The 22,684-nt window shown below is 42.1% G+C and overlaps 1 protein-coding gene across 1 annotated transcript; it reads left to right on the forward strand.

Annotated features, from left to right (window-relative positions):
* Positions 1-5,218: 5,218 nt before the first annotated feature.
* LOC104832720 (ligand of Numb protein X 2-like) lies at positions 5,219-22,412 on the forward strand. Its single transcript, XM_010569063.1, has 9 exons — positions 5,219-5,607; positions 8,249-8,475; positions 9,906-10,102; positions 11,450-11,818; positions 14,167-14,346; positions 15,452-15,626; positions 15,802-16,012; positions 20,868-21,026; positions 22,250-22,412. The coding sequence occupies exons 1-9, from the start codon at positions 5,219-5,221 to the stop codon at positions 22,383-22,385; spliced, it is 2,043 nt and encodes a 680-aa protein (XP_010567365.1). The 3' UTR covers positions 22,386-22,412.
* Positions 22,413-22,684: the final 272 nt, after the last annotated feature.

A 22,684-nucleotide genomic window follows, 5' to 3' on the forward strand; every position in this document is an offset into this window, starting at 1 on the left:
TCTCCCAGGGAAATGTAGTTATAAATATAATAACTGGCATAATTATTGCAGTGAACTATTACATAGCTGTATACGTGGGGCACGCATCCTGCAATCTCAAAGCTGACTTTTATGTTGGGGTTTTTGATAACACAGTCTATATCAACATATAAATGCTAACCTACAGGTGCATAAAAGCATAAATGTGTTGTATTTCCAAAATATTTTCCATGGTACAAGTAGGTTTTTAATAATGAGAACTAGTAATTTGATGATTTTTTTTTTAAATTATTTTTTAACTAAAGCAGTATGAGACATTCCTCTAGTCATCCTAATCTGTTAGAAAAAAATTTACACTTCTATTTTGTGTCCTTAACTGCAGACTGGCTGCATGTTTCTATATTTTGAATATGGAATGTGCTCTGGCTCACTTACCATACTTGTGGTTTTATAAATCAGTTAGTTAATAGAAACAGTCTTGATTTTCTTTTTGACACCCCCACCCCTCCCATCCCCCCCACCACCAGGAGCTTCCTATGGGATCTTAGGTAGGTCAGTTGAGATCATATTCAGAGATGTACTAAAGTGTTAAATTCCCATGAGTTGATGCCTCTGCAGGTCTGTATTTTAGCCTCTCCTGATGTCATTTCTCAGTCTTTAAATGTGAATAGCAACAATGTTATACTTCAAAGAGTTGTCATTAAGGTAAATATGTTCATGACTGAAAGTGACTGGTGTCAAATGCTGGAATTGTATGAGCAGACAGGCCTGGATGGAGTTGTGCCATAATTTGTGCTCCACGCTAACAATGGCAGAGTGAAATGCCTTAAAAACAAGGTGCAAGAGTTGCATTCAGAAATGCTGAGACTTCAAATGAGAAGATTGGAAGCAGGGATGTTGCTCTTGGTGTAGCCAGGTACCACAGCCACAGTTCATTTTCAGTCACTGTAGTGCAAGTGGAGGCATGACATTGGAAAGATTTCTTAGATAATTATGCTTTTTTAAAAAGGATTTTTTAAAAAAGCTGTAGAAGTAATTCATCAGTTCTGTTTACAAGTCCGGGGTGCTTTGGAGAACTGAACAGGGTTTGTCCATCAGGAATGGTGCTTAGTGGTTTGCTCTTGGTGTGGTTCTTGGCATACTCCCTACTAGAGCTATTAACAGCATTGTAGATGTGCAGAGGGGGTGTATATCTGAGGCTCTGTGCCCTAGCAGAGTTAAAACAAGAATAGGCAATGTGCTAATATTGTCAGGAATAGTCTTGCTTTGGCAGGCAAATAGATTAGACAACCTGATAAGTCTTCCTTTAAAAGAAATAAAAAGAAAAGTCTATTCTTTGAGTCAGTGTTACAGTACAAGAAATCCTACTCTTAAAAAAAAAAAAAAGCTAACAGTGATTTTATTAAAAAACACACTAAAGATAAAGGTGGTCCCAAAGAAATCTTTTCTCTAGCCCACACAGTGTAAGAAATGGGGAAATATAAAAGAGATTTCTGCTGGTTTATTTCCTTCAATTCTTTGTCATGTATAGGAATGGGGTGTATTAATTTCTAAATAATTCAGACTCCAGAGGCATTCCTTGCATTATACTTTTAGAACAGCAGAGTTCATTAGCAGCAACATATGTATGTCAGGCTTTAATGTTTTCATATAGTCAATAAGTAGTAACTTGGGACCAAGCTATTCCCTTATTTTATGATTCCTTCATATTATGTGTGTTGTGTGTAAGCTAACACATGTGGGGCCTAGGGAGAGATCCCAGTACTAGGGAGAAAGGCAGGAGCAGGAAATGTGCCACTCAAGGTGGCATTGTTGGAAGGAAGCTGGAGAGCGGGAATGGTATAACAAAAAGAGCAACACAAGAACAAAGGGACTTGTTGGGGTTGATCTGACCTTCAGAGGTTAGAACGAGTAACTGAAATTTGATGGCAGCTGCAAAAGATTGAGTATATGTCTTCATATACACTTCACCTCCAAAACTAGAATCCTAGGAACTCTAGATGGACTCTCTTGAAACTGGTCTATTTAAGCTGAGGGTTACCATGGCTGTTCTGTTGAAACAGTGCGTTTTCCAGACACTTAAGATCTGTCTTGTTGCGCTGAAGTAGTCATCTTTGCTGAATAAGATGTTAGCAATTTTCCTCTTACAGAACATCTGCTTTCTGACTGAATCACTGAACAAGCGGCAGGCTTGTTTGAGCCTGCTGTCCTCCCTGTGCTGCTCACTAACTCCTGCCTTGCCGAAGGGTGTGGGCTGGCTTTCATCACGGAGGTGTCAGGCTTAGGTTCCCTGGTGTCTGCAGGAGTGTCCTCCCTACTGAAAGGACAGTGGTGTAAAAGTAAAATTTACTTTGGCACTTTTAAATGAAATCTTCACACCTTGTTTTCGAGGATCTAGAATTGAGAGAGCACAACATCTTAGGATTACAGGGAGGAAAAAAGCAAGATTGTGGTGATACTTTTATCTTCCACGAGTTTTGAAATGACTCATAAATGGGATTCATCTTGTATAACCTTTAAACACAGAGAGCAGAGAATGAATTTGGTAAATAATCTGAAAACCCCCATATAAAAGTAGTTTATCAGCAAAATTACCGTGGGGTTTGTTTTTGCTGAGAAAGTAGATTTGTTTAATCACCTGCCAAAGTTCTATGCAAATACTACGACCTGAAGCACAAGTATTTCTTATTGGTAGATGTTTGCCTTGGAAGCTTGGTGTTTCATTAACTGAGCTGATTGATTAGAATTGGTAGGTGATGTTAAGTGATCGTCTGATGCTGAAATGTTTCCTTTTCACTTGTAAGATAATTCAAGATAAAATGAAGACTTTTTATAAAGCAAACAGTAGGGATGCCTGTTTGAGATGGAGGTAAGTACCAAAGAACAGGGGTATTTCTAAGAGAGTAGGGCATGGATACATCTGCTTTGATTTGCTTCTGTGCTCTCTGTGAACTGTGCTTTCTCTTTTGGGGAGCACCGAGTCAGTCATGCAAGAGTTAAGGAGTAAATGCAAAGAGAAGAGCTAGGTCTGAACATCCAGCCTAAGTGCTTTCCTCAAGGGGAAGATGCTTTCTGGCACTGCAGCAGCAGGAGAAGCAGCAAACAACTCGTGCCCTGTGCCCACCTGGAACCGTGACAGTAGTGTTTTAATCTTTTGAAGTGAGCAAGTTTCTATGGCTAGGTAAAAATTCGCCTCTAAAATGGCTTGATTCTGTTGGTGATACGTTATCCCTTTAATTAAATAGCTGACTTATGCTTGACAATTAATTGGCGTGATGTATGATTTTTATTAGAAACCCATGACTAATTTTTTCTTGCCGTTCTTGCTATCTTATTGTTCTTGCCTACCTTCCTCCAAAGTTGCTGCTGCGTGCCAGCCATGTCCTCCAGGCACTGGTGCAGACCAGTGTTCACTCTTGCTTAGGCTTTTACCTGTTCCAGATAAAGCAATTGCTTTCAGATATTTTCCGTGTTGTCTTTCAGAAATTTTCCACTTCGTCACAGTTCTGCAATTTTTTTTGTTTTAAAAGACTCTGGGATTTTTTACATAAACTTAAAAAAAAAACCCCCAAACTCCCCCCAAAACCTCACCACAACAACAAAACCCCCCACTGTGTAGAGTGTTAGCTTCATCTAGTACCTCATTTCCTACTTCATTAAAATAACTGTCAGGTTAAAAAAAATCCTTCCTGCTATAGTCCCTCTGCCTGTAGAGTAATCTGCTAGCAAACTTGGGTGAATTTTATATTTAATTACAATAGGCAAGATTCAAAAGGGATGTGACTGGAGACATCTCTATTAAAATCAGTGAAGTGGCAGCTGCAGAGAACTCAGTTTGCCCCTTATCTTGTTCTCCCTAACTGTAAGAAGCTGAAGCTCAAGCCTTTCTGTAACAACAAACTGTGATGTGGACAATTCTTTATGTTTTTGCACTTGGGAAGCTTTAGTCCTTTTATAGGAAATTTGTTTCTATGGGTGAACCTAGGCATGGGGAACAATGCATTGTTTGTTAGAATAAACTGAGTGGGCTTAAAAGGAAGGAAATGTGGTTTAGATTTAAGTTTCTTTTGCTGCCCCCCTCCCCCTGCCCTGAAAACCAAAAGCCTAGAAGACCCCAAACTGATGTTTCACCATGCATATCTTTAAACTATTCAATATAATCTGGAAAGCCAGAGAACAAAATTGTCAATTTAAAAATCACTATCTTGGTTATCCTTTCTTTCCCTTCCCTCTCTGGGTTGTTCTCCCTCAAGAACATGCAGCTTTTGCCTCAGCTTTTCTAGTTCATATGCTTGGCAGGGTTTTATCTAGTCTGTGTCGCTGGTATGTGTAAAGTAATTTAAGCTTCAATTTATCCATGTGCTTAAATATTTTGCTGAATAAGGTCCTTGCATTCTGTTGTGGTTTAACCCCAGCCAGCAACTAAGCACTGCGCAGCCACTCACTCACTTCCCCCCACCCAGTGTGATGGAGGAGAATCAGGGGAAAAAAGTAAAACTTGTGGGTTGAGATGAGAACAGCTTAATAGAACAGAAAGGAAGAAAATAATAATGATAATAATAATAATAAAATTACAGTAATAAGTAATAAAAGAATTGGAATATACAAAAAAAGTGATGCACAATGCAATTGCTCACCACTTGCTGACTGATGCCCAGTTAGTTCCTGAGCAGCGATCCACCCCTGCAGGCCAACTCCCCCCAGTTTATATACTGGGCATGATGTCACATGGTATGGAATATTCCTTTGGCCAGTTTGGGTCAGCTGTCCTGCCTGTGTCCCCTCCCAACTTCTTGTGCCTCTCCAGCCTTCTTGCTGGCTGGGCACAAGAAGCTGAAAAATCCTTGACTTAGTCTAAACACTACTTAGCAACAACTGAAAACATCAGTGCGTTATCAAGATTATTCTCATGCTAAATCCAAAACATAACACTATACCAGCTACTAGAAGGAAAATTAACTCTATCCCAGCTGAAACCAGGACACATTCTCTGATCCCTGGGTTGATCATTCACAGGGTTGCTTTGGAAGGAACAACCCTAAAGGTGGTAGTTGGGGGTGAAGATACTGGTGGGAACTTAAGGCAGGAATACAATTTAATTTTTAACTGGATAGATCTAGAGCAGACAGTTGGCTGGAAATCTCTCTTTCTCTCCTTTTTACTAGAGGTCGTCTGTCAGACAGCTACTACGTGACAAATTTCCTTGCTGCTGGGCCGAGAACGCCTGATGCTGGCTATCATGGCTGATCCCATAGCAGAAGAACACGCGTCCCAAGTTGGTGAACTCTGCTGCGAATGTGGTCAGTTCCACCTCTTGCTGGACAATCATCTCTACAACTTCCAGGATGAAGTGGACGATGAACTCATCTGCCATATCTGCCTTCAGCCTCTGCTCCAACCTATGGACACTCCCTGTGGACATACGTACTGTTTCAAGTGCCTTGAAAACTTCATGCAGGAGTATAACTTTTGTCCTATGGATCGGAAAAAGCTCTCTTTCCAGCAGTGCCACAAGTCCAGCCTTCTAGTACGAAACCTGTTGGATAAGCTGATTGTCTTCTGTCCTTTCAAGGCAGAGTGTCAGCAGACAATGCAGCGGTGTGAACTAGAAGCTCACCTGCAGAACAGGTGCGTTACCATTTACATTATATTATTGCTCCTTGTGTAATGCCATCTATCTGTTGTGCTGCTGACCAGAAAGATGCATTCTCAGAACAGTTCTTAAACTGGGGCGAGATGGGACACCAGAAATGACAGAGGGTGAGGCCAGAGAGGTGTGTGGGTGAAGACAGCGTAATTGTGCTTGTGTGTGTTAGGGAGGCCAGCTCACATGTGCTATGGAGATGAAGGGTGAGGCGCTCGCCTGCCTGCATGTGAGTTGTCCACAGACACAAAACCTATCAAATGTATATAAGTTTGTGTGTCCTGATCTGGGGCACCTGACTCTGAAAATTATTGTAAACATGCTTATTCTTGTTTCACTAGCGCAGAGAAGAAAGACAGGCACAAAGTCAACACTCTGGAAGCAAGGGATTGTGCAGTGTTGCCAGTTTAATTGGTCCAATTAAGATGTGCAGTACATAAGTCTTTGATCCAAATAATGTAAGTCCCTCCAAGCTGCACATTATGCAGTTGCTGAATCACCTACTTATAATTCCATTATCTTCTCTCATTTTTTTTTGAGAAAGAGAGGCAAATGAAAAATACTTTTTTTTTTTCTTCCCCCCCCCCTTGTGCAGAGGAAGGGAGACTATTGTTTTCTTGCACTTGTCAGCAGAGACGTGTTTTGGTGCTTCCACTGCTGGTTGAGCTGGTGGCAGGCAGAATACTGTAGTTTTAAAAGAAGTGCAGGTGACAAAGAACACTTGCCACAGTGCTTGAAGAACACTTGTTCCTATCTAGTTAATGATTGCAGGAAAGGGAGCTAAGTACAAGCCCTACTGCAGGCGGAAGCAGACCTTCACTGGCAGTGTGTATTTTGTCAGTGGGCAATGAGAAATGCAACAGGCTTGTTTCCCTCTAGCTATGTTGTAGCTTTTTGTGGCAATGACATATTTTAAAAATAGGTCAACCAGTGTGCAGGGAACAGTTACACTTAGGATACCTTTGCAGTTCCAGCCAAGGATCTATCCTTGTGGTTCTTGCTTGTCTTTGGTACCCACCAGTTGAGAGCTTGTGTTAAAGCCAGCGGAAGCAAGGGAAGGTGCCCCTTTCCCTCAATCTGTGAAAGTTTATAATCTCCTTTTTCTTGAACTAGCTCTTTGTACTGCTTGCTTGTTATCAGCCAGGGCTGAATGCTTTGACTGCAGGGACAGGGCTGCCCAGCTGTGCAGCTGTTGTGTAGCTGGGGACATGGCCCATACCAGGGCTGGGCCTTCCTCCCTGCTCTGTAAATCTACCCTGGTATCAGTAAACTTCGGTCACTTGCTAATCCCTCTGGCACAAAAGTTAAACACAGAAGAGGGAGGCACCCTTAAATGTTTACCTTGGAGACCTGTCTGGAAACTGTATCGTTCTCTTACACATTTCATAGTTCTTTGTATCTTACTTGGGGAGGGTGTGTTCTAAAAATCAGGGCTGTTTCACCTGGGCTGTGAGCATAGTTAGACTGAAAAATGGAGGGAAAAAAAAAAAGAGAAAAAAAATTACAGTGAGATTTAGGTGTTCCTGTTTTTTAGTTTTAAGTGAGATTAACTGGTAGCAGGAGACTTAAAGAAATAAGAAGCATCCAGCAACTTTTTTTTATGGGGGATTTCTCTGCCCTTTGCAAAATGAATTTGTTTCTTGACATCTTAAGAGGGACATGTGCACAAGTGGATCAATTGCCTTCTGTCTTTTAAGTTTCAGGGTCATCTTACTGCTTGGAGAATAAATGACTAGGAATAAACCAGAGGAAGTAATACTGGGATGAGACCTGTTTAGCCAGAATGTAAATAGTCAAGTTTAATTTGAAAAGTGACTCTGGTAAACACCCAATACTACTCATGTCTCTGAAAGTGATGCTTTTGCATTCATCACCCCCCTCACCTGCCATCTTTTTTATAAGTACTCTTGATAAAAGAGATTGTTTTTCCTCACTCATTTTTGCTGAGATAGGCTGGCTGTGGTGTAGCTGCGTACAGAGTGCATTTTGTTGAATGTAGAATTACTTCTTGAACCTCTGTGTGGGGAGCAGTTGGTGGGATTATGAACTCTAAATTCCTCCCATTCAAGTAGAGCCATCACCTGTGTGGACTGGAGGTGGAGTGTCATCTGACAGTCATGTCTCTTTCAGCAAAAAAAAAAAAAAGCAAGCCTTGCTTGCTGCTCTTGCATGTTACTGGTTTGTTAAAAACAAAGCCTAATTCAAGGCTGAGCTTGAAACTTGAGCCACTTCATTTGCATAAAGATACAGTTCATAGTCATCTCTAAAAGGTCAGAGCTAAGTATTTGCTTATATTTTAAGAGGTATTGTTTTCTTCACCAAGTGTTTGCCAGGTAAATATTTAGCAAGGGAGACTCCCGTTCCTATTACATTCTCCTTTTTAAAATAATTTGCTTAATAATTTTGAAAGTAAGAAAATAACAAGCCTGCTTTTAAGCTGACACTAGTACAAGTAGAAGCTGAAGGTCAAATGAGAATAAATTTTAGCATCTGTGATACAAGCTTTGCAGCTGATGATCTTGAACACGCTTCTTCACATACCTTTGTCAGTCAGAACTTGCATGTGCTGGGTTAAACACATAGGCAGAGACTCGCCACTTACAGTCACTGACAATCTCTCTCTAGGTGTCCTGGTTTCAAGAAATACAAATCTGAACTACAGCGGAAAAAGAATCCCATTTCCAAAGGGAAGGAAGATCCTCCTACCAAGGTGGAGACAAACACGCCCAAGGATCCAGAGGTACCAAGTGGAGGATCGTCACTTGTGGCAGAAAGCTCTGCAGCTGCTGTGGTATCGCTAGGGACTGCAGAGCCTGGACTGGTTAATCCAGCTTTTGAGGAGACTGAAGAAGGTGAGAGCTTGATACAGAAATGTAATTATCTAATTACCTTTTATAATATAAAAATGAGGTAATTATCTCAGATAATTCAATTTTTAAAGTGTCCCCAACATTCTTGGATATCCTTAATGCTATTAAGCCATTAGTAGCCATTGGAGTAATCTCTTTCCTCAGCTTGTCCTTGAGCAGGAGAGAGATGCATTCATGTGCATCAGGTGTGGCAGGATCTGCTCACAAGCACGAAACTGTCTGTGCAAAACAATCTGGAGAATCTGTGTTAGATTGCAGTGAATATCTGCAGTATTCTTTGCAGAAACAAAGGCAGTCCCTGTCAATGGGAACATGCAGCACTTAAGGCGCTTGCAGAAACCAAATAATTAGTAATTAGGAAATGTTCCAGCTTCTTCTTAATCTTGTTAAGAAAGTTAAATATACGGTCAGTTTCCTGGAGTGGTCAGTACCTCCCTAGTGGTGTGCAGCAAGAGTGTTTTCATAGCATAACTTAGTTTTTGGATTAATAGTCAGTTATGAAATCCTTGCAGATACAAGTAACCATCTCCACTTCAGTTTAGAACCGCTTGTCTCAACCCCTATTAGAAGGCAGCAGCGTGGAAATCTCTGTGCCTTGTTACAAGGTTAGTCTCAGTTCCAAGTGTGCAGGCGCCGGAGCCGGCAACTGGTGTGCCTGTGCCAGAGTTAATACACAGGTCAGTTTACTTCTCTGTTGGCTTTTTCCCGAAGTATGCTTGGGGCAGTTGCATCTCTTGTGTGACAACTGCAGTTCACCCTGACAGGCAGTGCGCTTGGCTCCATTAGAGTGTTGGGCCTGCTTAAATGTTGCAGTGCTGGTAGATTTAATATAACTTGCTAACAACAACTTTCATCTTCAAAGTGTCTGAGAAGCATTGCTTAGTCTTCAGTATGCTGTAAATAGGTAAACATTACTCCTGTTTTACAGGGGGGATGGGAAAAGAGGAGGAAAGGAAATTAGAGGAGGGAAGTTGCAGTGAGCTGCCTGTGGTAAAGTCACCACAACGGCAGACCAGTAATTACAGCTCAGTAGTCCCCTTTTCTAATGGGTATCATGGAAATTGGTGTTTTTTGTGTGTGCGCTTCTAGTAGGCCAGCTGTCACAGTAGAAAAATAAATCTCTAAATGGTAAGTGAAACATACTGACTGCCCTTTAATAAAACTCAAGGAATAATAATGAAGGAGTTTAAATTTGCCATAAGCTAGGAGAAGATGGGAAACATTCTGGAGAAACTGTGAAGAAACAGGGGCTTTTTAAGTTTTTAATCTGATGTATTGTTCCCTCTCCTGATAGTTGCTTTCCCTCCAGACGCTACTTGGGACACAACTTGCCAGTGTTACAAATCTTGTGGTGTTATGTGAAGGAAAATTCTATTAATGTGTTGTTTTTTCTCTTCAATTCCCACAATCAGATCTTCCTCAGAGAACTAGTCTTGTGGCTGAAACGACCACAATTGAAATTCACCGAGAAGACCCGGAGGAAGAGCTGGGGATGAGGATAGTTGGGGGTAAAGACACCCCACTAGGAAACATTGTTGTTCAGGAAGTCTTGCGGGACTCTGTCATTGCTGCAGATGGAAGAATAGCACCTGGGGACCATATTCTTGAGGTATATAAAACCCCATTGGTAGTCTCATTGCTTCTCTTGACTTGAGATGAGGGCTGGGGGAGCAGAGTTGCCTAGAAAAACTGGGAAATCTCTACAGCTGAAGGTTTAAAAGCACTGATCAGACCTGTGTGTCAGTAGCATTGTGTATCTGCTGGGGCTGAGAAGCAGACTTCTGAGGTTCCTTCCAGTCACACTCATATTTACCTTGTATGTTTAAGAGCTTTTTGAAATTTAGACTATTTTGGATAAATTAAAAAGATTTCTAGCTGATAAATTTCACCCAGTAGCACCATTTCTCTCCAAAGGACTGTGCTCTAGTTAGGAAGTCTTATAATTGCTTGCTCCACTGTGTTGCTTAAGCTGCATAGTCTCAATGGGCAGGTCCAAAGTTTAAGACCTTATGACTTGCAGTAAGCATCAGATATGTAATGTGAGTAATAAAGAGCACTAACCTCATCCCGTACTGACCCACAGCCAGATTTAGTTTCCAGATTAATCACACTGCATGGCAGTGGGCTAATCAAGGCAACAGAAGCCTGTATGCAGCAGTAAACCCTACATGCAGAGAGAACTGTTAGCACCTCCTGGCTATGGCTGCCCAATCATTTGACAAGCCATAAAGACCTAATTATCCTGTTGAACTGTGGACTTCAGTAAGGACTGGCAGCCCCACGTGCACAAATGGCTGATACAATCTCTGAGGTGGTTTCTTAGATAGACCAATGGAGTACCTTCTGTTTTATCCAGTTGAATTGTACATGTCTCAGTCTTGATTGCGCTGTAAATAGGGCAGGTCCCCACACTTAGTAGACCTATTAACATCCTAAAAGAAGACTGCACAGAGTCTTATGTGACAACAGACAAAGTGAAAAGTAGCTCCTCAGAGTTACCTTGGTAAAAGTGTGATTACACTGATGATTCCAGAAGCTTGCTGACTATGGACCACTCTTCAACTTAGAAGTGAGGATGGGTAGTCTCCAGTTGAGTCTTCTCTTCCAAGTGTGTATTGAACACTGGAAGTTAAGGGTAACCAGTTCTGCGTTGCCATGGGATGGATATAATGATTTAATATTTTGCAGTTTCGGATTTGTTAGTTATGTGATTTGTCCTGTCTTACCCTTGTCCTCAGCTATTCACCATCAATTACGGTCTAAATTCATCTGCTTTCTTCTGCATTCTATTTTAGAAAACTCTGCTCTCTAATGTGCATCAGAAGCAACTGCTTCAGTCACAGCATTGCACAGGGACTTGTACATCTGGTCTCCAACTTTGTGATGTTCCGCACTGTGGACAGTGCCTAAATTATGTACATTCTGATTAGTGACTCTGGTTTGTTTGTCTTTCTAGGTGAATGGCGTCAACATCAGCAGTGTGACTCACTGCCAAGCTGTCTCCTTCCTGCGCCACCCAGGTCCTGTTCTCCACCTCATGGTCCTGCAGGAGAAGGGTTTTTCCAATAAGACTGCACAGCAGGATTCCACTTCTGTTACAAATCGGGAAGTGATCCATGTTACCTTGATAAAGAGGGACCGATCTGAACCCTTGGGAATCAAACTGATCAGGAAGACTGATGAGGCAGGGATTTTTATTCTAGATCTGTTAGAGGGAGGTTTGGCAGCCAAAAATGGAAAGCTGAGTCGGAATGACAGAGTCCTGTCAATAAATGGCCAGGATTTGAGGCAAGGAACACCTGAGGCAGCTGCGCAGATAATCCAGGTAATGTATGACATGGTGAGGTTGTATGGCTAATGACTCTGCAGCTGTCTGCGTTGATGGCAGGGCTCCTGTTTTGGCCAAAGGGCTAACAGAACACACTGGAGCAAACTGCATTCCCTGAAATATCTCTTTGGGAAAGTGACTTCCCTGCGGATGTGTGGGAAGCACTGCTTCCAAATGAAGATAAACATGAAGAGTGGGAATCCATCGTGAGTCACCTCTGACAAGTCTGAAGCAAGGCAGTTGCTCATGGCACTTTAGTTCAGCTAAGGCAACTGGATCTCCTTTGCGGTGTGGTGTTGGGAGCCTTTCTTGCAGACTGAATATTCGCATGCACTGTGTAGATGCATGCAGCAGAGACAAGGAGAGATTAGGACAGCCTCTTGTGCTTCAAACAGTCAAACTGAAGGTGTTAGGAGATGTGATAGGCTGGCAGCACAGAACAGAACCCTTCTGACTGATTTGAAGCCCTCTCTTCCCATTATACCTCTATTCAGGAAGGGAGTCTAGAAAAACAACATGAGGCATCTCAGGCTGAAAAGATTCTAAAATACTAAATGGGTAGAAGAGAGGTGGTCTTTCCTTGTGCAATAGGAATGTGCTCCTGTTGCAGCATGCCAAATCTTTTGGTGAAAAGAGTGGGCAAGGAATTTTGGTTAAGGATTAAGGATTGTTACGTGTGCAGCAGATATCATGTAGATCAGTTTAAATTCTTTATCTCCTTAGGCAATGACCTCCAGTTTCTGTTTTTATCTAAAGATCTCAACACAATACATCTCATCACATACTGTTTATATCCCGGAAAGGATCTGAGGTCAGTGGTGAGGGAGAGCCAGCTCTCTTCCTGGTAATCAGCAGAGAGGTGCAGTAGCATGGGAGAAAAGAAGAGAAAGAGCAGAGTTCCAGTACTGAGATCCTTTTTTATGTTATATATGTGATTCCATTCCATGGCCTCTTAGAATTTTGCTTGCATCCCACAAGTGCTGCTGTATTTCTGTTGTAATGGGCAAATGTAACTCCCGTTTGGGGAACTCTTTCGTGATGCCACTGAAATCAGTTACCAAAGTCTCAGAATCACCTTCATTAGGTTTGGGGATTGAATTCCTTTGAAGTGACATTTGTGTAAAACTAACAGTCTTCCAAACATTATCTGTTCTTCTGAGGGCCAATTCAAAGTCTTGGTTAAATGTAATTTTAATTTTGATTGCAAACCATTTGCAGAAAACAGTCCTTCTACCTCTATTGTAAAGTACCATTTACAGCTATATATATATATGCGCACAGCCTTATGTACTGTACATAGTCTGGTACTCCTGGTTGAAGGGGAGGGCAAATCCCCATCTTAGGACACAATGTTTACAATATATTTTATGAAGAAATGGATGTATGCCAACCCATCTGGAAAAAAATTGCTTTATCTGAAGTGACTTTGGGCAAGAGGCTTTTAAATTCTGTTTCAGAAAACAAAACTCTCCTGTACTAATCTAAAAAGAAAAAAAAACTAAAACAGTTGATGCAGTCCCTCTTCCAAGGCCAGGAAATTCACTGCTGCCAGGGTGCTGTGGCACCAGGGAAACAGGGTCCCATGTCAAGAAGTGAGAGCAACAACTGTACTTCTCTCATCCATTGCAGGAAATGCCCCAAGTAAGCACATACGCCTTACCCCAATGGAGTCCTTCACAATAAGGTTTTGTCAAATTATCTGAAAGAACAAACCAAATTAGAAGAGCAGTAACAATAGTGAATACTTTCCCTGTAGTTCTGCCAAGGCCAGACATACAGCTGGTTAAGTGTTTAATTGGCAGCAATCTTAGACAAAAGGTCATGTCTTCAGGTACTCTGGGAAAAAAAATGGGTGGGAGATGTTGAACAATAGATGTGGTACATAAGCTGGGAGGGAAAGAGCTTTAACAAGGTTCTTTACAATAAAAGAAAAAGCATCCAATACTCATATCGCGGTCATCCATCGTGTGGACCAGTCAGCGTTTTAGCTCTGTTCGTTTTGTGCCACAACACAATATGCTATTTTGGTTTTTTGTACTGAAGTGGTGGAATTAATCATCCCTTCCCACTTTCTCTTGTTTGGCATTTGTAGGGGAGGGAGGCAGGAGTGAAGCCTGCCTCTACTCCTCTTCTGACTAACATTTGCTAATTCCTTTTTTCTTTTCACCACAGGATTCTGTGGCTCTTCACAAAAAACGTTGCATCATGTTGCATAGCCCTGTTTCAGACCCTTTGTAGAAACCGATGCCAACCCTTCTCTCTCTCCAAGAAAATGACAGGGGCTGTCCCTAATTTCTAATTTATTTTTCCATCTATTTTATTTACACTCTTGTTTCTCCTGGCAGACCACTGAATCAAGAGTAAACTTTGTCATCTTGAGGCAGCCAGGCGTACAGCTGTCGGACCCGGTAGAAGATGGCAGCACATCAAATAACAGCAGCAGCAGCAGCAATGGAGGAAGCCCGGTGCACCATCGGAGACGACTAGACCAGAATCACTATAGACGAAAATCTACCTACCAAAAAGTAAGTTTTGTAAGGAATGGCAAAAGTGCTGGTTATTCTTGGTCTAGCAGATCTATTATGTTTGCTCTGTGATGGTGATGATTTATCATGTAAGACTGATCAGTAGCTCCATTTCTTCCTGAGCTATTGAAAAGCAGCAGGTTTGTGGCTTTTGCTACTGGAGAACCGTACATTTGTCACCTATTGGGAAACAGAGTTTTTAGGGAAAAATGTGTTTTAGGGAAAAATGTCTTCAAATGTCTCTAATGTTGATGTGGAACCAGTGTTTAATCCTTTCTTGTCCGGAAAGGGCAGTGGGAAATTTACCATCCATGAGATGCTTGGGAGTTGCTTCTTGACATCCATCAAGCACAATATGTTCAGGGTATTGCACAATGACACTAAGTTATGCTCCTGGTTTGGAGCTAGAAGGCTTTATGGTACAGAAGTAGCAACTACACAAATTACACTGTAGTGGTCCTGTGACTTGTGTTGCGTTTGCCATCTGTTTGCATATTATAAGAAAAAGTATGAGCAAGAGGAGAATCGCCAGTCTCTTGTACCAAGAGAGATTTGCTCTATGTTTAGAACTTCCATTTGAGTGAGAAAAATTGCTACGAAGGCTTAGGCTTCTGTGTTTAAATGTCTCTGGAATTTAGTAAGTAGCTGTCATAAATGGCTGGAGTGTGGTTCCTTGATTTAAATCCTAGAATATAATTTACATATTGTTTCTACAGCATATCCTATAATGTGTGCTTTCACTGCAACCTAAACATTTAGTAGTAGTCAGAGAGAGGTTGATTGCTGGATATGAATGGCCTTGAAATGAGTTCATAGCTTGGTCCTCAGTGCAAAATTGTCCTCCTCAGAGTGAGCATTTCTCTACAGCAAATGAATGTGGGATCATTAGGAAGGCAGTGCCTTAGTTGTGGTGGTATCACTTTGGAAGTACAGGGTAGTATTTCTACCCAGAGCAAGTACGTGAGAAGCTGACTTTGCCATCCAGCAGCATTGCTGAAATGTTCTGGATTAAAGATACAAGATACTCTGTTATTTTCTTCCAGACCTGGGCTTCTCATGTTAACTGCATTAATGAACTGCATTTTGTACTGTCATTCCTTTGTAGGATTTACCTCAGGGATACATAAGTCATGAAAAGACAGTTGCAATAAAAAAGGAACCAAAGGAATCTTTAGGAATAACAATTGGAGGCGGAAGAGATAACAAAAACAAACTCCCTATATATGTAACTAGTGTGCAGCCCATTGGATGCCTCTTCAGGGATGGCAGAATCAAGCGAGGTAAGGAGGCTCTCAGACCCTTTATCCTTTAGGAAGTGGGTTGGTTTTTTTTTCAGTGAAAGTTGGACTTGGACACTGAAGTGAGGCTGGAAACAGGGTTCCACATGAGGCCTTGAGGCAGAAATGGGCTTCATAGCAAAAGGTCTGTAATAATACTATCTTATTTAATCAACAGGAGATGTACTTTTGAGCATAAATGGCATTGATTTGACTCATCTGAACTACTATGAAGCTGTCTCAGCACTGAAATCTAATGCAGCTTCCCACTCAGTCATACTGAAAGCCTTGGAAATAATTTCACTGAACTCGCCAGAGCTGTCTCTGGACATCAAGGAGCAAGGATTCAGCTGGTCTCCCCTTTGGATCACATGGCTTGGATTGCCTAGGTATGTTTGTTTGGTGACTGTATAGAGATCTGTTCAATCACAGAGTTGACTTTCACTAGAACACTAGAAATTAATTGCTTTGTTGGTTGACTTGGAAGGATTACTGGTATTCTCATTTAGCTCTAAGGCAGTGGAAAGTCTTATTTGTGAACAAGATCACAGTATAATGAATGCATAAGAAAATTCCACTGCTTTTTATGGTGTGACCCATTGTTCCCCCACTTCTATTGGACAGTAACTGTATTTCAGAAGTTCCTGAAAACCTTTTTTTCTAAAAGAACTAACATGGAAAATAAGAAGTATAGATTCTGGCATTTGAGGCATCTGAGTTGACATATAGTCAACATAGGTACAGTCCCTGCTAAAGTATCATTAACTGAAATCACTCTGTGGCTCTTTCTGGATCGCGTAGCAGAAGCCAACAGATACCTGTGCTGTTTTATAGTTTCTAATCTGATCATCTCAGTTAGGGGCAGGCATTCTGTCAGTCCAATTCTTTTTGGCTGTCAAAATTGTCATCTTTAGCATGAAGGAGAAATGGTTCTGAATAGTTGAGTTTTCCTGCTGTGAAGATTTGGACCACAGACTTGCTGCAGATTTTAGCAGCAATAAGTTAAGTTCCAGATGACAGCACTGGGGCTTTGAAAGCTTGAATTTCTGTCTTCTTCCTGGAGGGGTGAACCTCTGGTTTGCTCACTTTTGCAGTTTCATCAAAATACATTCAGCTGTGAAAGGTAGAGTCTGTTGTCATTCCAGCTGACCGGAGGAGGACCGTGCAGAAGATGCACATGGAACAGTAAAGCCAAACCCTTCTGTGGGAAGCCCAGATTATTTATAGCCTTGTTTCTTCAGGCACCTGAAAGAAGAAATACTAACAAAGCCTCTGTTACATTACCCTTGTGTTACTTAGCAGCCTGTAAATGCTAAACAAAACAGCCCAAGGAAGGTAGCTTTTGTGTTGCGAGCGACTGTAACTTGGCTTGAACTCAGCACCATCCTACCAGTTCCCTCTGCTCTCCCAGGGAATCAGCCAGTCTGTTCTGTGCAGGCCTAGTATGAACCAGCCCTGAGCTGCACCTCGATAGCTCAAACCTGAGTGTAAAGCCTCAGATGCTGGCTGCTGTTTGTTCCTCATGGGTGCTCCTGCAGCAAAGTATAGCAAGGCAAAACCTGGCTGTACTTTCTCCCTTCTTCCTTTTCCAATTTATTTGGACGTCTGCTGGCTTGCAGCCTCACCATACTTTCTCCTACAGGGACTGGAGTCCACTCTTTGCTCATCAGTCACCAGCCTTCATTTCAAGAGTATACTGACATGACCTGCCATTTAACACATTGCTTGAAATTCTTTTGCTGCTGGTATTAATGTCGGCCCCCCCTTCATTTGGCTGTTAGTGTACCTTGCTACTGAAGCAAGGAGCAGTGATTTCAGATGCCCTTTCTGCTCTTCAGTCTTCCTTTCTTAGTCCGACCCGAATTCAGGCATCTGAATTTGTCTGCCATTCTTCTGTGGGTGTAAGGATGGTTAGGAGGCACAAAGCAAGGTTATTTAATTGCAGCATCTGACAAAATCTTCCTTCTTGTTTCCAGAAATAAAAATGGCTGTAATTCTTGTGCTTCCTCACTCATTTTCCTATCTGCTCACAGTGAGACCTGGTAGCAACTAGCTGGTTGTCCATAGAATGAATTATTTCCCTAAAGCCACTAAAACTCTGCCTTTCAGCTAAGCAAGGTTTTTATATTTGACATTGTGCCAGCCACAATCAGATTATTTTTAATTATTGCTTGAGAATCTGTAAACTGAGATGGCACCCTTGTTTGTCAGCTGGAAATGTTCAGGGTGCCTCTACACTAGCATTTTTAGTTTGGCTCGGGAATGTGCAGTTGAAGCGAGGATCCCAGTTGTCTTCACTTGCTGTATTCTGGTTCACATTGCAGAGAGGTCTCGACCTGCACAAACTGGGTTCCTTTTGAACAGGACTAAACCAGAAGTGCTGCAGAGGAATGCCCACTGCACTCTGGCACAAACAGGGGTGTGTACCACACTAACACCAGATTACAAAAAATCCCCTGAAATATACCAAAACTAGACCTTGTGTCTTCAGCACCACTTGTTTCACTTGGACCTGTGCCTTTTGGGCTGCCCTCCTAAAGCAGACATAGCCTTTGTATGCTAAAACATTTTGCAGTACAGTGTGAAAGCTTAAAGCTTATTGCTGATAGTATGTGCAATTTTTTGTTCAGCTCTTTTTTCCAGTTACTACTCAGATCCAGCAGAAATATCCTTTCCTCCTTAGAGGAAACCCATGTATTATTTCTAGTTTGAAGGTGAACCTTATGCTGAAGGACTGGAGTTGAAGTTAGCGCTCAAGGCTAGGGAAGTGTATTTGGTCCTTGCAGCACTTGAGCACACAGTGTTTAATTCCAGCCTTGATTCTTGTATCTGTCATTTTCTGTTTACGTCAAATACTGTCTGTCATCTCGGCACACTTCTTGCGCTGTTTCTGAAATGTGGAGCCCCTGTAGCCCATCCTGCAGAACTTGGGTTATGTGCCAGACTACAGTTGTGGAAGTGCTTTAAGAGGGAGATGACAGCCCTGGTCCTGTGCCTTTTGTGGGACCCTGGGTAACAGAGGGAGTAGTAACGTGAGCATCTTGGTCACATTCTTCCTAAAAGAAAAACACTCTGTGCTCCTAAGGCTACTTTCACACTGCGGCACTTGGTGTGTAAGCTTGGAGCATCTTCCACCTCTGACTATGGCCAGTGCTGCACACTTTCAATGAAGATACAAACATCCCCATAAGAGGGATGTAGTAATATTTTTCCATCTAACTTCAGGCAACTGGTATTGGCTGAACTGAACCAGGTGGCCGGTATCTTTCTTGGATTTTTTTGTCTTGTAATACAACTATGGGTAGCTCTACTGTCCTTGTAAACTTACTCTTTCTCCATTCTTTGCTTTATTATTAATGGTGGCAGTCAGTGTTCCAAGTTAATTGTATGCTACTACTTACTGCTACTGAATTTTTATCCACATCACTGTGTACGTTACAGAAGACAGCATAAGAACTTTACTTGATTTCTTCACAGTATTATGTTAAATCAATACCAGCTACTGATATTATGAAATACCATCTCGAAATGCTGGTTTGGAGGGGGAGTGTGTCCTAATTCCTTGCACACTGAATCCTAAAGATAATAGAAATATGAAGTTTACAGATTGACTTATCTTCTATCTGTAAAAGCTTTGACTCTTGAAAGTGGTAACTTGTGCACAGTGTGGTTTATGGATAGGTAATTCCCAGAGGTTTATCTGAAGCCAGCCTCCGTGAAGTCCGAGCTCTTTCTGCAACAGCTGTTAGGTGCTCCCTGCCATGGCCCCACCGGAGCGGTGCACTCCACAAGCTCTGAAAGGGATGCAGAACTGCAAACTCAGCAGGGTGTTTGTCAGAATAAAACTTGCACTTTTACGTTCTGTAGAGTCTAAAATTCTTTTCCCACAGTCATTTTCCATTATAGTAAATTCATGTTTCTCTTCCTAAAAACCCTTTTCCATACAGAAAACTTGATTTCTAGCAAACAGCCTGTTTCAGCTCTTGGAGAATGTGTCTAATGTTTTTATTTATGTTCTATGCTGATGTAGTGCTTACCACCCTTGCTTTCTGGACTAATTTGCACTAGCTGCCATGTACATTTCTTATAGCTGTGTTTTCACACTTGTGTGGTACCAGTAGAAGAAAACCATGGAGGCATCAGTAAGCTAGAGCTGGGTCTTCCAGTGTTTATGAGCAAAGAACTCAAACAAAAGTAAATTACAGTTTGAAAGTAGATAATTGGATCTTTCTCCCAGTGAGAAGTTAACCGAGAAGGCTTTTGAAATCTGAAACTCATCTGCAAACTGCTCAAGCAAAGCCCTGGAGGCAAAAACGTTTATTAGGAAAAGCTTAGCTGCTGGAATACCTTAGCGGGGCGATCAACGGCAGTTTCACACAGTGTGGCTCTGGCAGGGCCTCATGCCAGAATGTAACCTGACTGCGAGCCAGAGTACTCGAGATGCTTGCCTGTGCTCCTGCCACACCTTTCCAGACGCCTCGCAAAGGCTTTGCGTGTCTTTGTGCTACAAACTCAAGGAGCAAGTGCTGTTAGCACTTACGTATCATATTCCCCAAGGCAGCCCTCGCATTGCAGCATACCCCCAGCTTACTGAAAAGATGCACCTTGGTGGCTGGCATTCAAAAACAGGGGCCTGTGTGCTCTCTCTCTCTCTCTGAGGAGTCCAGTAGCTTAACTGTACACGGCAGCCCTGGGTGTAGGTCCTGCAGGAAAGACCTTTCATACTCTGGGTAGTCAGCAGAAGAAGGGCTGCCATACCTCATATGCTTGCTTTCCATCAGTGATACATAGCTGCTGAATACCTTCATTGTACCAAGCGTGTAGTATACAGATAGAATAAAAAAGCTCTGTTCTCATTAATTGCATGGGTGTAACTGCTGTTCACGATTAATTTGGTTTTGTCACTAGTACTGTGTGTGTTCATTAGTAGAACTCATGAAGTTATTCATGAATCTTCCAGGTCACAAATGCCTTTAGAGAATGGTAGTTTTCTGTTAACTCTTAAACTAGCACTGACAATACTGAGAAAAGATTTCTCGAGGACTGGCATCTTCAGATTTAAGAATTATCCCTGTAACATGCCCTGCAAAGGGGATGTCTCAAATCCTTAAAAAAAGGAAATAAATATGAGGCTCTTACATAGCTGTGCTTTCCACAAGGGAACACACAAATTTCTGGTTAGGCAGTTTTCCTTGAAACATGCTCATAAGCTTTTTCTGTTTTTGACCGTGCCTGTCTTCACAGCTACCTTCACTGCTGTCAAGATATTGTTCTTAGCAAAGGTAACCTGGAAAGCTGGGGCTTCAGCATTGTCGGAGGCTTTGAGGAAAGCAAAGGAAACCAGCCATTCTTCATCAAAACCATAGTGCCTGGGACTCCTGCCTTCCGAGACAGGAAACTGAAGTACGTATGAGCTACCCTGCAGGTCTCTGGTGTTTGTATCAGAAACGCTATCGGTACTTACGTCAGCATGCAGAGTTTTACTGAGGGGCTGTCTTTTACCCTTTTAAAAAGCTGACCTAAAAGTTAATGAATACTAATCCTTAAGAGACTCATTTGTGCAGTTAATACTCTTACCAAAGTTGTAACAAACTAAGTCCTATATTAATGAGTAGTCTGGTTTCTCTATAAAGGTGCAACTAAAAGGAATTAAGTTACATTTTTAAAAGGCTGTGAAGGTTTTAATTAAGTAATTAGATAAAAGTAGAAGGGGGATGTTTGAGATCAATCTTGGAGGTTCCAGAGTATAAAATCTCTTGGATTAGGAAAAGTATCCTGATGGAAGCAACAAAAGCCCTCCTGTGCAGGAAACTTAAACAGAGCTTTGCTGACCTGTTTGTTGGTAATCACAGCGAGTGGAGGAGTGAATAGTGGAGCCGGAGGACCCAGTGTTATCTCTGGGAACCAGCAGGGCTGGCTTCTCAGCAAGCATGCAGCAGGCCGCAAGTGCAGGACAGTGAAAAATAGAAGTGAGGCTGCTGTCTTGCAGAGGACATTGTTTCGGTGCAAGGAGCTGGGTTTTACTCCCCTGAAAACAGTGTGAAAGACCAGAGCTGGGTCAGAGCCTTAGTGGGAGGACTGGGGTCAGCTGGGTTCCTGTTTGAGTGCTCGGACAGTGATGTGCTTTCCCCATTAGACACAAGGAAGGTAGCTGGCTGGCTTTGGCACCTCACGTCATCACAGCTGAATGGTACAACCACTCAAGATGGCTTGGTGTGCCATAGAGGTGGGCAGATCAAGCAGGACTCTCAAACCTCCATTGTATTGAGCTACAACGTGACCACGTGCTTCAGCCCTGTTGAGCACTTCACCTTAGTGACTGTTAGTCAAGTAGCTGGAGGAGCGACCTTGGTGATGAATGTGTTTATCAGCAAAAATTTGTTTTCTGTAACTTTTCCCCTTGCTGACTGGCCAGCTGGTCACACTCCTAGTGACCTTCACTGCTGTCACTCAAGTATCAGCAGTGTCCTCCTTTTCCCTTGCCCTCTTTGACTCAGAAGTGAAAAAGTTGCTTCAACAAGGAGTTGATGATCTTGGCTCGGGTGGGCTAGACGACCTTGAGAGTTCTAGAGTGCAGTGTTAACAGTAATTAAGTCCTGACAAACATGTTTCCTGTCTTCTGATAGGTGTGGAGATGAAATAGTGGCAGTAAATGGAGTGCCAGCGATAGGAATGAGCAACTCGGAACTAATCCCAATGCTGAAGGAGCAAAGGAACAAAGTCACGCTTACTGTGGTGTCCTGGCCGGGAAGTCTTGTGTGAAAGTTCAAACAAAACACATGCTTCAGGTATCAGCTGGACATAGCACAAAGCTAAACACGTGACAGATAAACCAAGGGAATGCTGAACTCCTGCTACACAGTATATTGCCATGGAAGACTTTTAGCTTCCTTTTTGCAGAAAACTTCAGCACAGTAAAGAAATGTTATCAACAAATCTGGGGGTTGGATTCAAAGTGACAGTTAATCTGAACAGTTGTTGTAGCTTCCTGGGCTCATTAAAGCTCTCTAGAATTGGTGTTGCAGAGAAAGGTTGTTTTCCAGTTTCTCTACAAACTGCCT

This window comes from Haliaeetus leucocephalus, unplaced genomic scaffold (genome assembly GCF_000737465.1).
Source record: "Haliaeetus leucocephalus isolate CR32 unplaced genomic scaffold, Haliaeetus_leucocephalus-4.0 Scaffold262, whole genome shotgun sequence".
Lineage (NCBI taxonomy): Eukaryota > Metazoa > Chordata > Aves > Accipitriformes > Accipitridae > Haliaeetus > Haliaeetus leucocephalus.

Bases quoted from the DNA above. Each gene is read 5' to 3' on its own strand.
- LOC104832720 (XM_010569063.1), top strand. From the start codon at position 5,219: ATGGCTGATCCCATAGCAGAAGAACACGCGTCCCAAGTTGGTGAACTC. The intron at 14,347-15,451 runs GTAAGTTTTGTA...ATTCCTTTGTAG, and splicing joins GAAAATCTACCTACCAAAAA to GATTTACCTCAGGGATACAT. The intron at 15,627-15,801 runs GTAAGGAGGCTC...TTTAATCAACAG, and splicing joins GGATGGCAGAATCAAGCGAG to GAGATGTACTTTTGAGCATA.